The sequence below is a fragment of the Lachancea lanzarotensis genome, scaffold LALA0S06 (genome assembly GCF_000938715.1).
Source record: "Lachancea lanzarotensis genome assembly LALA0, scaffold LALA0S06, whole genome shotgun sequence".
Classification (NCBI taxonomy): Eukaryota; Fungi; Ascomycota; class Saccharomycetes; order Saccharomycetales; family Saccharomycetaceae; genus Lachancea; species Lachancea lanzarotensis.
In genome coordinates, this window is record NW_019212884.1 from 211,314 (window position 1) to 225,321 (window position 14,008).

Here is a 14,008-nt window from a genome sequence, read left to right on the forward strand (position 1 = left end):
CAGTGCAATAGAAGTACTCAAGAAGAAAATGATGGGAAGGAGTGCTCCTGATGACACTTGAACCGCTCTAGACTTAAGCTTGTTGGTACTTTATATTCTTTTTTCGTCGCTGTCGTCGGACCTTGTATACGCATAAATTATCGACCATTTCAATAAAAATTCTTAGCTGACCGCGTTCAACAAAGCCGATCTCAGCATCCATGTTCCTAGTGAAGCGCTGCCGCTTGCCATGCTTAAGCAGGCCTTACTCTCAACATGCAGACCTGTTAAGCCTTTATAAAAGTCTTTTGAAAGAGAAACCTTTTCAACAATTGGTGCAGACGAAAAATCTCAATGACTTGACGCCCTATGACTTTTCTGAATTCGTGCTAAAAGGTTTAGCTGGCAAACAAGATCTTGACATCGACCGTACCGAAATTCATAACCGGGTCATAGAATCCTTGACTGCCCATGACTATGGTGTAGGATCTGTGCATGCCAAAGAGGTACAAAAACTGAGTGGTCAATTAAGCCCCAAGAGTTTAGCCGAAATCATCAAGGGCAACCCTGGTAGGGTTAAAAGCTCATGGGAGATTTTTATGGATAATCGGAAAGTTGCTTGGGAATCTCAAGAAGTTCTTGAGGCTGTATTCCGAAAACTTCTGAAGTTCGATTCCGCCGACATTGCTGACGGTAAAACCGATCTAACCCTGCAGGACATTACAAAGAGCACTTTCTTGCTTTCTCGTATAATAGATAGCAGCATAGTCAAGAATTCTACTTGGGAAGCACTGCTGCGAGCATCGCTAGCTACCAAAGCAACTACGATTATACCTTTTATTCTAAGCCATTACAAACCTTCAGGATCACATCTGAGAGACGACAATATTCAATTTACAAACTATCAAATTTGCCAATTGTTTCAGCAAAACCCGGAGGTCCTGTTTCAAGAAGATATATCGTCATTTAGGGACGTTTTCACTATACTTGGTCAAAATGATACTGTAAAGTTGACAGAAGAAGAGCTAGAAGCTGACCGCAGTATTCAGCATGATCTGGACTTAATGCGTCAAATGACCGGCAGTGATTTTTCAATAAACTCACCTCACGAGCTTTCCACTGAAGTATCCTTTGACAATTTCCTAGCCGTGGTCGAAAAACACAATACTGAGTCCGACACTGTTCGCGAGCTTCGTGAAATTGCAGTTCATAGCTTGGGTATCTTCAAGAACGACATCAAAAAAGCAAGTGCCTTTTTTGAGAAGGTAAAGATTCCTCATCAAAGACTCTTTGATGACATGTTTCTAGTTTACATTTTTGGTGGTGTGAAGAACACAGATCGGCAGCTAATACAAAAGGCTATAGAGTTTAGTTCTATCCACGATTCCGATGTGCTACGTTCTGTTGTAATTCAAGGCCTCATTGTGGGCTATTCCGGGTTTGATTTAGAGGAATCGTTAAAAGTTTTCAATCAAAACATCGAGTCATCGCAAAGGAAGCCATTCGATCGTGGTCCAATGTCTGAAGCTGCATTACTGACTGAAGCTTTGATAGTAGCTTTCTTGAGAAACAAGGATAGAGAGTTCGCTCAGGTGATTCTCGATAAAGCCGCAGCGGAACAAATTTTTCCAAGTAAAACTGCGATGCAGCGCGTAAAAGCCCATTTCGCTCGCTATGGAGCTATGCTTGAGGAGCCAGATTTTGATCGAAACCTTCGAAACATGGTTCTGGATTACATAAAAAGTCTATAAAGCGAATAAATCAAATTCGATATGATATTTGATGTTCATGCAAAGAAAAAGTGAGGGGGGGCGCTGTTGTCGCCTCCCATGTACTATGATCATGTGAGAAATGGGAACCGAGCTAAGTAGTCAAGTAAGTTCCGAGATGCTAGGATATTGATGAACTGTACGCCTGCGCCTGAGTTGTGCGAGTGGCTACAGTTTACACAGTTCACCTATTATTGAGCGAAACTTTGAAAATGGGACTGGTGTCAAAGGCTATCTGCCGCTGTTTCGTGCTTCTGTCATTAGATTCATTCAGCGAGTTGTGAGAAAATGCAAAACTTGGGTTAATTACGTTCGAGAGGTTCATATGCCCGTTAGGCTTTGTGACGTTTTTGCGCAGTTTCGGACTGGTTATGCGAAAGAGTGGACGTTGCGGTTTTCTGCCATCGAATTCGAAAGATGATTGCCAGGGATTTGCATATTCCAAGTGATAGTCATCTGTGATTGAGCTTACAAACGTGAGATCTCTTTGACGGGAGGTCAAAGCTAATTTATCCTTGACAGGTTTTCGAGTCTGCTCTGAATGCACAGCCTGTTCAATTGTCTTTGACGTTTTGGCTGAAGTAAAGGAGGGCGAGCAAAAAACAAGTCTTTGTCCGTCACTTGATCCACGTCCTTTACCGGCTTTGTTCGTCTTTTTTTTGCCAACAGCGGTTTTACAGCTACGGGGGACTTTGAACGTTTGGCCAGAATCGAAAGAATGTATCATAAGTGAGAGATCACCCTGTTCAGTGATTTCACTCGTGGTTTTGTTAATATGGGACCGCCTTTGAGAAGCTGCAGAGCCTTCGTTCTTCATTGCTGGTCGTGGATCAACCATGATTAACCTGAAGGCCATTCTCAGACTTTGCTTATGGAGATAAAAATGAGAACTTCAAGTGACTATTGCGCCTGTTTGAGATTGGTGCCGGCGCAACAAGTCTTACTTTGAGAGTCACATCAGTATCTGAAAGTATTGTCACTATAGTAATGCACAATTGAGTTATTGATTTGCAGGTCACGTGTAAAATATCTATGTCACTCGACGCGCCAGGAATACTTGAGAGGAAACGGACAAGATTGTGGTTTAGCGGTCTGCATCGATGCTTTATTTTATGCTCATCGTTTTTGTTATTCTTACCCTTTTCAATTTTCCCATGTTTTCAATCTCCGTGTCGACCTCATCGAGAGAGCTAAGTATTGGCTTGAGGGCTGTGAAATAAGCAAAAAACCTTGGTGCTTCAGCCTTTAACACGTTGGAACATATCAAGCCTTACTTGAATAGTTCAGCAAGTGGTTCCAGGCTCTCAATGTTTCTCTGATTTTTTATGAACTTTTTATAGCAGCTACAGGTTCCATTCTTGCTCAAAAGGTGATAGCCTCAGATTGCGTAACGTATGGCACCTTCGATCGCGGCGAGATCCAATTCTCCGAATAAACCAATAGTAACGAAACCTCATTGAGTGTAGCACCGACCTTGGCATGGATCTTTGCGAGGAGCATTCTCTTCTCAGAGGGCAAATGACTGGAACCAGCAAAAGACTAGAATGCGTGTTACGTGGATCTGTCAAAAAGTTGATATATAATACTGGAAGTGCAGTTCACTAGCCCTGCTCAAAGACACGGGATAGGTCAACGGGCCATAACCCTCCTGCGGAAACCGCATAATCACTGTGAAGTATTATGACACTGATATGAGATTAGCAAACAATTTCACCATCGCTGGACGTCTTTTAATTGGCGGGTTGATTTGGTTACATAGCGTAGAATCTGAATGAACATTATCCTTCCACCGCTCGCCAAGTTCTCTTTCGTCTCACGACCATTTTATCAGACGCTGACACTTTGAAAGTTAAACGTCTGAAAAATTTTAGTATTGACAAACTTCAATCTCATCTCACCGCATCGCATCTCATCGCATCGCATATCATCGCATACCTCATCGCACAAAGTCATTCGTTAGACTCAAACACAAAGAGCAAGCAATGGGGTCACGAAAGAGATCGCAAAAAGCTGTTCAGGACAAAGCAGCTAAAAGACGGAAGGAACAAGATGCTCTTTTAGAGGGTGGCCTTTTCACTCGGGACGAGGTCGAGAATATCAAAGACGCAACACCAGCCAAAAACTCGTGGGATGATGATGAACAAGCCTACGAAATGGCTCCTCGTAGTTTAGGTTATGGGGAAGATCAAGTGGAGGGACTTCCTATCAAGGTGAAAGGTAAAGTGGAACGTAGAATAAGAGCGTCCAAACCTGAGGAGACTGACAAAAAAGAGGAAAAAGAAGAGCAGCCTGAGGCTGTAAAAGAAGACCAGCAGCAGGATGACAGTGATACTGAGAACGAAGCTGCCCAAGTCGATACTGTGGAGGGCGTAATGAAGCTGAAAGAAGAAATAGCTGAACTAGCCGAAAACCTGATGGAGAACGCCGAGGAGAATGTAGGTTGCCTGACTAGACTACGAAAGATGGCCCAGTCAAAGAATTCCAATACTTGCAAATTCTCGATGCTGGCACTGGTGTCAGTTTTCAAAAGCATTATTCCCAGTTATAAAATAAGGCCTCTGTCAGATTTAGAAAGACGAGAGAAAGTTTCAAAAGAGGTCGCAAAGCTTCGGAACTTCGAAGCTACTTTGGTACACAACTACAAAGAATATATCGACTTGCTCGCCAATCTAGCGAAAACTCCTAACAGCTCGAGTCCACTTCAAGTTTCATTGGGTAATTTGGCCGCCAATGCACTTGTAGAGATCCTTCCAACTGCATCGCACTTCAATTTCAACACTGAAGTTTTCAGCGCCATAATACGCAGAATTTGCAAACCAAATCCTTCTGCCGATCCCTTATTCACCTCGCTGATAAGCGCTCTTGAAACGGTGCTGAGCGAAGACGACGAAGGATCAGTTTCATTGGAGATTGTGCGCATCATGAGCAAAACCTTGAAAACTAGACTTTATTTAGTGGATGAGTCAGTTTTGAACGTTCTGCTTTCTCTTGAAGTGCTTCAAGATTACGATCCAAACACCAAGGAAGACACAGCATCAAAGCCCAAGATAAAGAAGAAGGATAGAGTTCACATCTCTAAGAAGCAGAGAAAGGTTAGAAAAGAAATGAAAAAAGTTGAGGAAGAAATGCGTAGAGCCGAAGAAACTGTTTTTGCTGAGGAAAGAGAGAGAAATCAAGCAGAAATTTTGAAGCTTACGTTAGCTCTGTATCTGAACATTTTAAAAAACGGTATTTCGCCTCTTATTGGTGCTGTTTTAGAGGGCTTATCGAAGTTTGGACACATGTCGAACTTCGACCTTTTGGGAGATTTTCTGGAGGTCATGAGGGAGTTGATAGCGACCAGCGACTTAGATACACTTTCATCAGCGGAAACGCGTAAAGTGCTCCTTTGCATCGTGACGGCGTTCTCGCTAGTGTCTCGCCATAGTGCAATGAAGGTGACAATGGATCTCTCGTCCTTTGTGGATGCTCTTTACGCCATAATACCGAACATATCTTTAGACGCTGATATCGAATACTCTCACAAATCTTTGCGACTTGCGGATCCTCTAAATTGTGAGTTTGTCAAACCTTCAGTGAATATTTCTACTAAAGCTGAGCTCCTTCTTCGTGCCTTAGACTACGTTTTTTTCAGGTCAAAGTCAGGATCCAAGACTCGCGCGGCGGCTTTCACTAAGCGACTCCACATGGCAGCTTCTAATACTCCGGAGAAAACCGTCGTGGCGATGCTCAAATTCATGGACAAGCTGATTGGTAAATACCCTGAGATTGGTGGTCTTTATTCTACCGAGGATCGCGTTGGTAACGGGTCATTTCAGCTGGAGGCAGATACTCCAGCTAGAAGTAATGCCGAAGCGGCAACAATTTGGGAGAACACTCTTCTCTTGAAACATTATAGTCCTCTGGTTGTGAAAGGCACGAAAGCCATGCTGGAGAAATCAAGGGAAGCTTTGAAGTAAATCATCACTCTTGAGGACCTTCCGATTTAACTGAATGAAGTAACAGTAATAAGATGGTTGTTATGACCTCGCTACATCTACTGCTCAGCGCTAAAGCTACTCAACGTAACTGATCTGCAAATGTCAAAAACTTTGCGTAGAGGCCCTCAAACCAGAATGTTTCCCTAGCGTTAACAACATCTGCCTCAATAGCAGCGCCGTAAATTCACGGACATCATCGGCATCTTGAAATGCAGATATTGAGTTACTATAACCTTAGTATAAGTCTCTATAATTTGAAGTTTTTAGTCTCCGATGCCGTTGCCTTCTTCGCATTACCTCTAACGTCCGTTTTTTCTCCCTTTTTGCCAATGATTGTCACATTTCTGGCTTGGGATAACGATTCAATAACATCGTCGCGCTTGCTCTTTTTCCTAGAATCCTCTGACTTAGATTGTGATTGCTTGGACCTCTTTCTCTTCAATGCCCGTCTTAATCTGTTTTTGTCCTCTCTGGAAAGTTCGTCTCTGGACATAACCGTACCGTTCTTCAAGGACACCTCATTAGCACCGCGTACAGCGCCAGGAGCGTACACTTCTTGTGGCGCCAGTGTGGAGGCTGTCGACATTGTCAATGGCTGTGCATCTTCCATATTGAGGGCGGCGTTTTGGACCTTAACCTCTAATTGCTTCTGAGCTGGTTTTGGAACAAAATGAGCTGATGAGAGAGCATCTAGTTTATACATGAGGTCGTTGAAACGTTCCGAAATCTCGTCATGTGTCTTTTTGAGCTCTTCTGAGACTTCTGAGCCCTGCGAAGTTCCATTGTAGTCGTCCTCGTACAGCTCTGCTAGTGATTTTGTAGACTTCGAGTCACTTAGGTCAAATTGGCGCTTTGGACCAGAAAAGTTCGTGCTAGAGATTACTCTTCTCGCCAGATCATCAAACTCGTAGTGCAGAACTCTTCTACGAATTAAATCTTCCAAAGACTCTGTAATTTCAGCAGTTATAACCGGAACCGGCTTCGATGTTCTCTCAAAGTCGATGTCTTCAGTCAATAGAGCGTCATCAGGTCTGTCCTTAGCTTTCACTTCACCCTTAAGAGCCCACTTTTTCTCTGCGACGGCCTCTTTCTCGAGTTGCGCAATCTGTCGCTGAATTTCAAGTTGTTGACGCTGGAACGTGGTCAGTTCTTCTTTATCACTATGTTCGTCACCGGAATCTTCCTGGTCGTCGTCATTTGCAAAAAGATCCAATTTAGCCGACTCCATGGCGCGGTACAGTTCATCTTCACCATCGTTTTCCAAACCTCCCAAGCCAGTTCGATCCTCTTCCACTGTTTGGTTCAACTCATTGCAACTTGCAGACTTAGGCTTATCGAAAAAGTCATCATAGTAGTCTGCTTCTTCGTCTTCATCCGATGCAACTTCTGCAAAGAAATCAAAATCTTCTTCGGCGTTTTCCTCGCCATTTTCCGCCTTGAGCGTTTGCTTGTTGAATTCTTCGAGATCAAAAAACTCGTCGTTCAAGCCGTAATCATTTGGTTTCTTTGACGAGCTTCCCGCGTTGGTTACAGAGCTAGTACCTTGTGATTCACCACTAAACCCAGCGTCTTGCTCTTTCAAAGACTCATGTTCCATATCATCGCTTTCTTCGTCGTTGGCCTTGTCGACGTGACTTTCACTTTCACTCTCGTTTTCTCCTTCTTCCTCGTGTTGTACTTCACTACTATCATCACTTTCATTTTCACTATTGACAGATTCTAATGCCGGTGCCGACTCGTCATCCTCATTTTGCGAATCGTCTTCACTTTCTGACGCTTCGCTGTCGCTGCCGATAGCATCATCTGTGAATTCCCTTATATCCCCAATTTTCGCCAACAGCTGGGAACCACTACTTTCCATTACCAGCCTAACCTGTTGCCAAACTTGGTTCGCATCTAAACCATCGATCGTGATTTCATCGAGCACTCTCTTGTGGTCATTGTCATCTTTTTGATTTTGAATAACCACATCTACATAAGACTTCACCAGTTCCAAAGAGGAATTTGAAAATGACTTTGAGCCATCAAAGATACTGATAGGATTTTCGCCTATCGTTGTGAGAAACTGAGTGGTCATGGTTTACCTATTGCTCCATTCGCTATTTGCATTCATGCATTAACCTCATCGCATCGTATCAATTACATCCAAAATTTTTATTGACTTGGTTAAAAGTTAAACAGAATCACACGATATAGCGACACGAAATTAGTTAATGATGGAGGGCAGACACAAGGCATTTGAAGTTCACCGCTGCTACTCAGATTTTAGGCGAGGATAGCAGCACCTACTCCAAGGACGGATAACACTGCACTGAAAATGATGATGACTGTACATGTGATCTTTTCCCAAGTTGTTATGGTCTCTGAGCAGATGGACATGTAAAAAATGCATGGTAAGAGGCCGCAAATGGTAAAGCAGAGACCTGCTCCCACAAATGCAATGAACTTGTCGAAGTCGGGAAATAAGATACTGATTCCAATAATGACGGCGTTTATCAGTAGTCCATTGAAGGAAGAAATAATCCGTTTTGACCTGAGAAGAGAGTCGTCACTCTCCGGCTGTACTGTAATACCCATTGCAACATCTAGCACAGCATTAATAGGACGGGTAGTGAGAGCCGTTTTCGCAATGGGAATCAGCGTCATGAGAACAGAAATTAAAACGTAGATAAAGCGTGGATATCCGGGTGTTAATTGTAAGCTTTTGGTTACCTCGTCCTTAACGCTCACACCGAACATTAAAACGCCAAGCACTGCAGTTGAGATGTCCGCTGAAGCAGTGATCGCGAAAGTGGTGACCAAACAGTTCCTGTATTTGGCAGGGTGTCTCATATCGCTTTTGAGGTTTGGAAAGACGGCGTGCCCACCCCAGCATGCGCTCAGTATGCCAACCGCAAGCCCAAAATTGGTCATGTTCTGAGGCCACAGTGGCGGAGACATGGTTTCCAACAATGATCCTGGAGATGAAGATTTGTAGAGGCCACAGAAAGCGATACAAAAGACCGTTCCAAGAGTGGAAAGTATTCCGAGAAGCGAAAAAGTCGAAAGCACGTTAAGAGGTGCTAAAGTCTGCGGCATCACGGCAAAAAATGCAATCAGTTTGAAGAATGTGACTGAATATTTTGGAAATAACATATTGAGAGAATCTCCAAAGATAATCATCAAGGCCACACCGGACGCCAGTAGATCAATTGTGAATAGGAATGAGATGAAAGCTCTGCCTCTAGAGCCGAACGTTGCATAGCCAAGGTCACCGTACGAAATCATGGTTGGATCTTCATCTTGACAACGAGAGATCAGTTCGGCGGTGTGAAAAGCGGTATAAGCAAAGATGGCGAGCATAGGAACGCCGAAGATGAGACCAGCATATCTAAGGCCAAGGGGTAATGCAAAAATACCAATACCTATTAAAATGTTCACAGAGTTGAATACAGTTTGAGGACCTGTGGACTGCCCAGCTAGAAGTGTCACCACCTTGCCATCTTTGGTTTCTACCTTTTTCAAAACAACCGAATGAGCGTCAGGATCGATGCTCCCGTCAAAATCTTGAAATCCCAACGTTGGTCTCCTAGAGGTTGCTGCGTCATTAGGGAAGCTGACTCCGGGTACCGTAATGCTATCTTGGTCATCAAATAGGGCACTATCATCGTATAATTCACTCATTGACGGTCTAACAGAAAGGCCACCACGTCCTGCAACTGCGTGCGACAACCGTCTTCCGTCTACAGAAGGAGCCAGAGTGTATGGATCAAACAAAGCATCTTGACCGTCTTTGAAAAACGTGCGCTCTTTATCAGGCCCCACGTCGATGTTCATGAACGAGTTAGCTCTTCTCAGAGAAGAAGCAAACCTACCGAGCGAATTGACACCTTTGAAGGATCCTAGCGGCTGGTCAAAGAGGTTCCTTCGATGGGATCCGTCTTGAGGGTGATGCTCATCGTAGGTCTCACCTTCAGAGCCCCTGTTAATAGGTATAGACATGTAGTGAACATTTTGAGACTTTTTCCGGTTCAAGAAAGAGCGTTCACCGTCCTCTGGCATTCGATTGATTTCTACCAAAAACTACGGATGGAAATCGGTCGAGGGGTTAAGCTTACGATCTTGGGCACGAAAAGTTGTGCTATTTTATATCAGACTCGAATATACCTCGATCTAGTGATGGTATCGTGTGACGTTCATAGCGATACATGTGCCAAGCAGCTCGTAGGGTAAGAGCCGCTACATGAGAATCTCCAGTCTGATCAGGCCTCTCTCCTTGGACAGCCGAGGGTCACATAGCTTCCTCTTTTCTCTTGTTTCTAATGTATCGTACCAGTTATTCCTAAGGCAAGAAGCTCTAACGAAGCACTTCGAATTTGTCGACTGATTTGTCGACTGAAAGTTTTCGAATGCGTCCGCTGCCCTGTTTTGAGAGAACCTCGAATCTATGCCGCCGTTACCAAAATCTTTTGGAATTCTTTCAACATAATCATCAGCGGCGGCATGTTCACTGCTTTCTTGTAACCTTAAGGAAACAAGGGAAAAAAAAATATTAGACACACAATCACCCAAAGCGCTTGCCTCTTCCTCTCAATCTACCTCGACACATGCCCATGCCTCTGCCTCTGCCTCTGCCTCTACCTCTACCTCTACCTCTGCCTCTTCCCCTCACGAATTGTTCAACATGGCCTAGATGAATACCACGATGCGGCTCGGCATAGCTCTCTCTCCCACCTAACCTTTTCTTGTTCCAAACACAGTGCGGCATTTTGGGAACAATTTTCAATGGCCTTTCAGACAATACCATCCCATCAAGCTTTGTTGCCTCAAGAACGTCTTTCGGTTGAGCAAATTCGACATACGCGAATCCCCGTGTCAGCTGCGTTTTCGTATTGACTTGAATATCTACTCTGTTGACCCGGCTCACTCTGTTCTCAAACAATTCCTGTAACTGTTTAGCTGTGTCGTAATGGCTCAGATTTCCCACAAATACTGAGCGGGCCGCGACTTCCTGTTCATCTTGCCCGCCGAAGTTCTCTTGAGCATGCCCTGCAAGCTGGGAAGTCGAAATTCTTTCCTGGAGATTTCTCATGCGGACTATTTCCTCGCTAATTAGTGAATTGTATTGCCAACCAAACGTAATCATTTCCTCGTCTGAGCTGAAAGAAGACGGTAATGTTTTTGGCGACTTACTTGGAGCTGGCGCTAACATAAGCTCATCATGTCCCGATATGTTTTCTGCCTGCTGGTCCTCCATCTATAAATTCGAGCAAGTTCTGGTAGCTAGTGCTCTCAATTGAGCCTAACTCTTCAGAGCGATCGACCCCGTCGAGCCAACGACCAATTCCGTCATGTTCTGGACACTACCCTTCAACCTCGTAGTTTACTGACCTGATTTATATTTAATGTCCGGCACCCGTGATTTTTCACGAACAATCCTTAAAAACAAATGCTCATTCAAGAGACTCGGATAGCTACCACGATTGACCACAAGAGCACGATGCACCATGATAAGTCGCACTTTGATATGCTGTGCATTTTTACTACTAAGAAATTGCTGTGCTTCAAACACTAATGCAAAACCTGATCCCAGAGATCAGGACGACTTTCCCTTCACCACTGTGGTTGACATACTCTGGCAAAACGTAGAGTTTTCTACCTTTCTCAGAAAAATTCAGAAGAAAGGGGACATAGATTACCTAAATGAACTAGACAACTTCACCATCATGGTGCCGCTCAACTCGGCTTTCTCGAGTGGTGGTGAGACTTTGCATACAGATGATTATCTTCTGCACGACTATGTATTGCATGTTCCATCTTTGCAAACTGGGACGCATGTACTGGTTACAAATGATAGCGTTCCACATCTACTGGAGCTGGGGAATGATGGTGCCCTTTTCTTCAATCGAAAACCTGCTTTCCAAGAGGAAAATCAGCCGAACATGCAAAATGCTACAATCTACAGCTTGAACTCTCTTCTACCGAAAGAGCAGTACTTTGGTGATATGGTCAGAGGCATTTCTCAAATCTCGCACTTCTCGCAGATAATAGAGAGCTTGCGAGATTCAGAACTTGCGTCACTGTTTGACCATAGGACTGTGTTGATTCCAAATAATGCAGCATTGCAACGAGAATTTAACCCTGTGGAACTTGCATATTTAATGAGTGGTGATGATATTGTGGATGAAGCACTTGGTTCTGGAAATATGAAAGATGAATACTTAGCGGACCGTCAGTACCTGCTAAAAAAGCTTTTGCTTGACGGGGTCTTCGGTGGCCTGATGGAACAAATAAAGGTTCGCAATTTGGAAGGTGAATTGCTTCTATTAACAACACAATCAGATGGGTCTGAAATAGCGGTTAACGACTCCGTGGCAACGGTTAGTAACTCAATCTACAAGCCCGGTGTTGCGCACATCTTTTCGGACCTGGATTTCCTATCTCATGGTTTTCATTTCACAGCGGAGAAGTACCTTATAGGGCTAGGTGCTACTCACTTTGTTGAAGAAGTACACATGAGAAAGCTTTCCCATCTGATAAATGGACAGTTTGATGAGCCATTGGCCATTTTCGTCCCCATTGAAACAAGTTTCGAAACCCCTGGGTACTCAAAAAGTAGCCTGCTTTATCACTTTGTGAATACCGAAGTGAATCTAACTGAGGAGGAATATAGTGTTACCTCCTCTAAGCTCTACGACTCAATGTTCTGCTCGTCGAACAAACGTTTAGGTGGAAAATGCCAACGGCTCGAAATCGAAATCAACAATCAGAGCAGTAATATTGTGTTTACCGTCAACCAAAAGTACCGCGTGAAAAACAGCTCACCATTCAAGATTGGGAATACCGCGATTTACTTGTTGGAGCAAGATATCGTCCTCCCTGGTGATTTTGCAACTGCTATAAATCCATTTTGTGGCTGTTCAAAATCTTTGGAGTTTTTGCAGGAGCTGAACCTCTTAGATCTTCGGCCGAATAACAGAGGTTATACCGCTTTTCTTCCTTGCTTTAAATCCTGGAATATGTTGGAATTGAATTTAGAGTATCTGGAACATAACGTTACTGCTTTGAATTTGATCATGAAGAACTATATTTTGAATGATCTAATATACACCGACTCCCAGCCCCTTCTGTATGAAACATCGAATCTCTACGACGAACTTGTTTCGGTGGAATTCAAATCTAGTGAACAAGACAGCGGCATCGTGGAATTAAACCTTAGTACTTTCAATGAACCTATCAAGCTAAGGAAAAGTCGTGACAACTTTTTTGACCAGGGCGTCATCCATCTCACAAATGACATTTACTACCCCAAAGACTTGAGCATCAGTCTAAAGAACCTCATGGAGACCACTGGTTCGTTTGACTTCATGACATATTTGGAAAGTTTTGAGAGTCTCAAAGGGATTTTTGAAAACAGCGGTGAATTTTCGATATTGGTACCGACAGCCCTTTCCATGCTACTTGAGGATTTCGATTTGAACTCGACTGAATTGGAAAATTTCTTAAAATTGCACGTCATTTTCTCTAATACTACAGATGCTCTTCTCGCTTGCAAGGGAAGTATCAAAACTTTGTATGGGAAAGACCTGAACTGCAGAGCAAGTTCGTCTAATATACACCTTCTGCACTTGGCAGGCGGCGCGGACAAAGAAGTACGAATACTCAAAAAGGGTTGCTCGTCATTCAGCGGTCAATCATGCGTGTTCGTCATCGATAGACCCATTTCACTCGCGTGGATTGATAAAGAGCGGTACAAACTTAAACTTCCAGGAACGGCATTTGCAATGGGCGCCGTAATCGGAATTCTGTTTGTTTTGAGTTTGCTAGGTTGTGCTCTTGTTATATTCGGACACAAACAGGCCAATACCAATGACGGGGTCGAAAATGGAACGGTAGCGGAGGACGGGCTTCTCCCATCACAAAAGCACAAGCAGCGGAACGGATATTCATCAACTAATCGGGGCGGTTTCTTTGGCCATCATGCTGACCGTTGTAACAAGACAGCTTCTGCAACCGAGCCATCATCGTTTGCGAACCGATATTCTGCGAATGCGTCCCGTGAACCCGTTACGATCGATCCCAACACCAACGCACAAAGGCCCTTCGGCTGATTAAGTACACTCGCTAGGTTTTTTAGGTAGAAATCCCAACGGTGAAAATACCTAAAAAGTATAGTCGAAATATCATACCTAAACCAAAAAAAACATTTCGGAAATAGTAAAATTGCTTTTAATTAAAAAACACATAAAGATATACTAATTAATTAAAATCGTAAGCATTAAACAAGTTTATTTTTATAAC

General features: G+C 43.6%; 7 protein-coding genes across 7 annotated transcripts, besides 1 other annotated feature; 3 read left to right on the plus strand and 4 right to left on the minus strand.

The window, feature by feature from the left end:
* Positions 1-200: 200 nt before the first annotated feature.
* MRX12 (LALA0S06e02300g1_1) lies at positions 201-1,730 on the plus strand (the record flags this gene model as incomplete). Its single annotated transcript, XM_022771779.1, has 1 exon — positions 201-1,730. One exon carries the CDS (start codon positions 201-203, stop codon positions 1,728-1,730), a length of 1,530 nt encoding a protein of 509 aa, XP_022628948.1.
* A 202-nt stretch (positions 1,731-1,932) lies between these two features.
* Positions 1,933-2,604, minus strand: LALA0_S06e02322g (LALA0S06e02322g1_1; the record flags this gene model as incomplete). The annotated part of the gene is made up of 1 exon (XM_022771780.1): positions 1,933-2,604. One exon carries the CDS (start codon positions 2,602-2,604, stop codon positions 1,933-1,935), a length of 672 nt encoding a protein of 223 aa, XP_022628949.1.
* Positions 2,605-3,730: 1,126 nt separating this feature from the next.
* NOC3 (LALA0S06e02344g1_1) lies at positions 3,731-5,707 on the plus strand (the record flags this gene model as incomplete). The annotated part of the gene is made up of 1 exon (XM_022771781.1): positions 3,731-5,707. The coding sequence occupies one exon, from the start codon at positions 3,731-3,733 to the stop codon at positions 5,705-5,707; it is 1,977 nt and encodes a 658-aa protein (XP_022628950.1).
* A 268-nt stretch (positions 5,708-5,975) lies between these two features.
* MPP10 (LALA0S06e02366g1_1) lies at positions 5,976-7,805 on the minus strand (the record flags this gene model as incomplete). The annotated part of the gene is made up of 1 exon (XM_022771782.1): positions 5,976-7,805. The coding sequence occupies one exon, from the start codon at positions 7,803-7,805 to the stop codon at positions 5,976-5,978; it is 1,830 nt and encodes a 609-aa protein (XP_022628951.1).
* A 188-nt stretch (positions 7,806-7,993) lies between these two features.
* Positions 7,994-9,769, minus strand: AVT1 (LALA0S06e02388g1_1; the record flags this gene model as incomplete). The annotated part of the gene is made up of 1 exon (XM_022771783.1): positions 7,994-9,769. The coding sequence occupies one exon, from the start codon at positions 9,767-9,769 to the stop codon at positions 7,994-7,996; it is 1,776 nt and encodes a 591-aa protein (XP_022628952.1).
* Positions 9,770-10,271: 502 nt separating this feature from the next.
* LALA0_S06e02410g (LALA0S06e02410g1_1) lies at positions 10,272-10,964 on the minus strand (the record flags this gene model as incomplete). The annotated part of the gene is made up of 1 exon (XM_022771784.1): positions 10,272-10,964. One exon carries the CDS (start codon positions 10,962-10,964, stop codon positions 10,272-10,274), a length of 693 nt encoding a protein of 230 aa, XP_022628953.1.
* A 250-nt stretch (positions 10,965-11,214) lies between these two features.
* Positions 11,215-13,818, plus strand: LALA0_S06e02432g (LALA0S06e02432g1_1; the record flags this gene model as incomplete). Its single annotated transcript, XM_022771785.1, has 1 exon — positions 11,215-13,818. The coding sequence occupies one exon, from the start codon at positions 11,215-11,217 to the stop codon at positions 13,816-13,818; it is 2,604 nt and encodes an 867-aa protein (XP_022628954.1).
* An 88-nt stretch (positions 13,819-13,906) lies between these two features.
* Positions 13,907-14,008: part of a sequence feature (centromere) that runs on past the window's edge.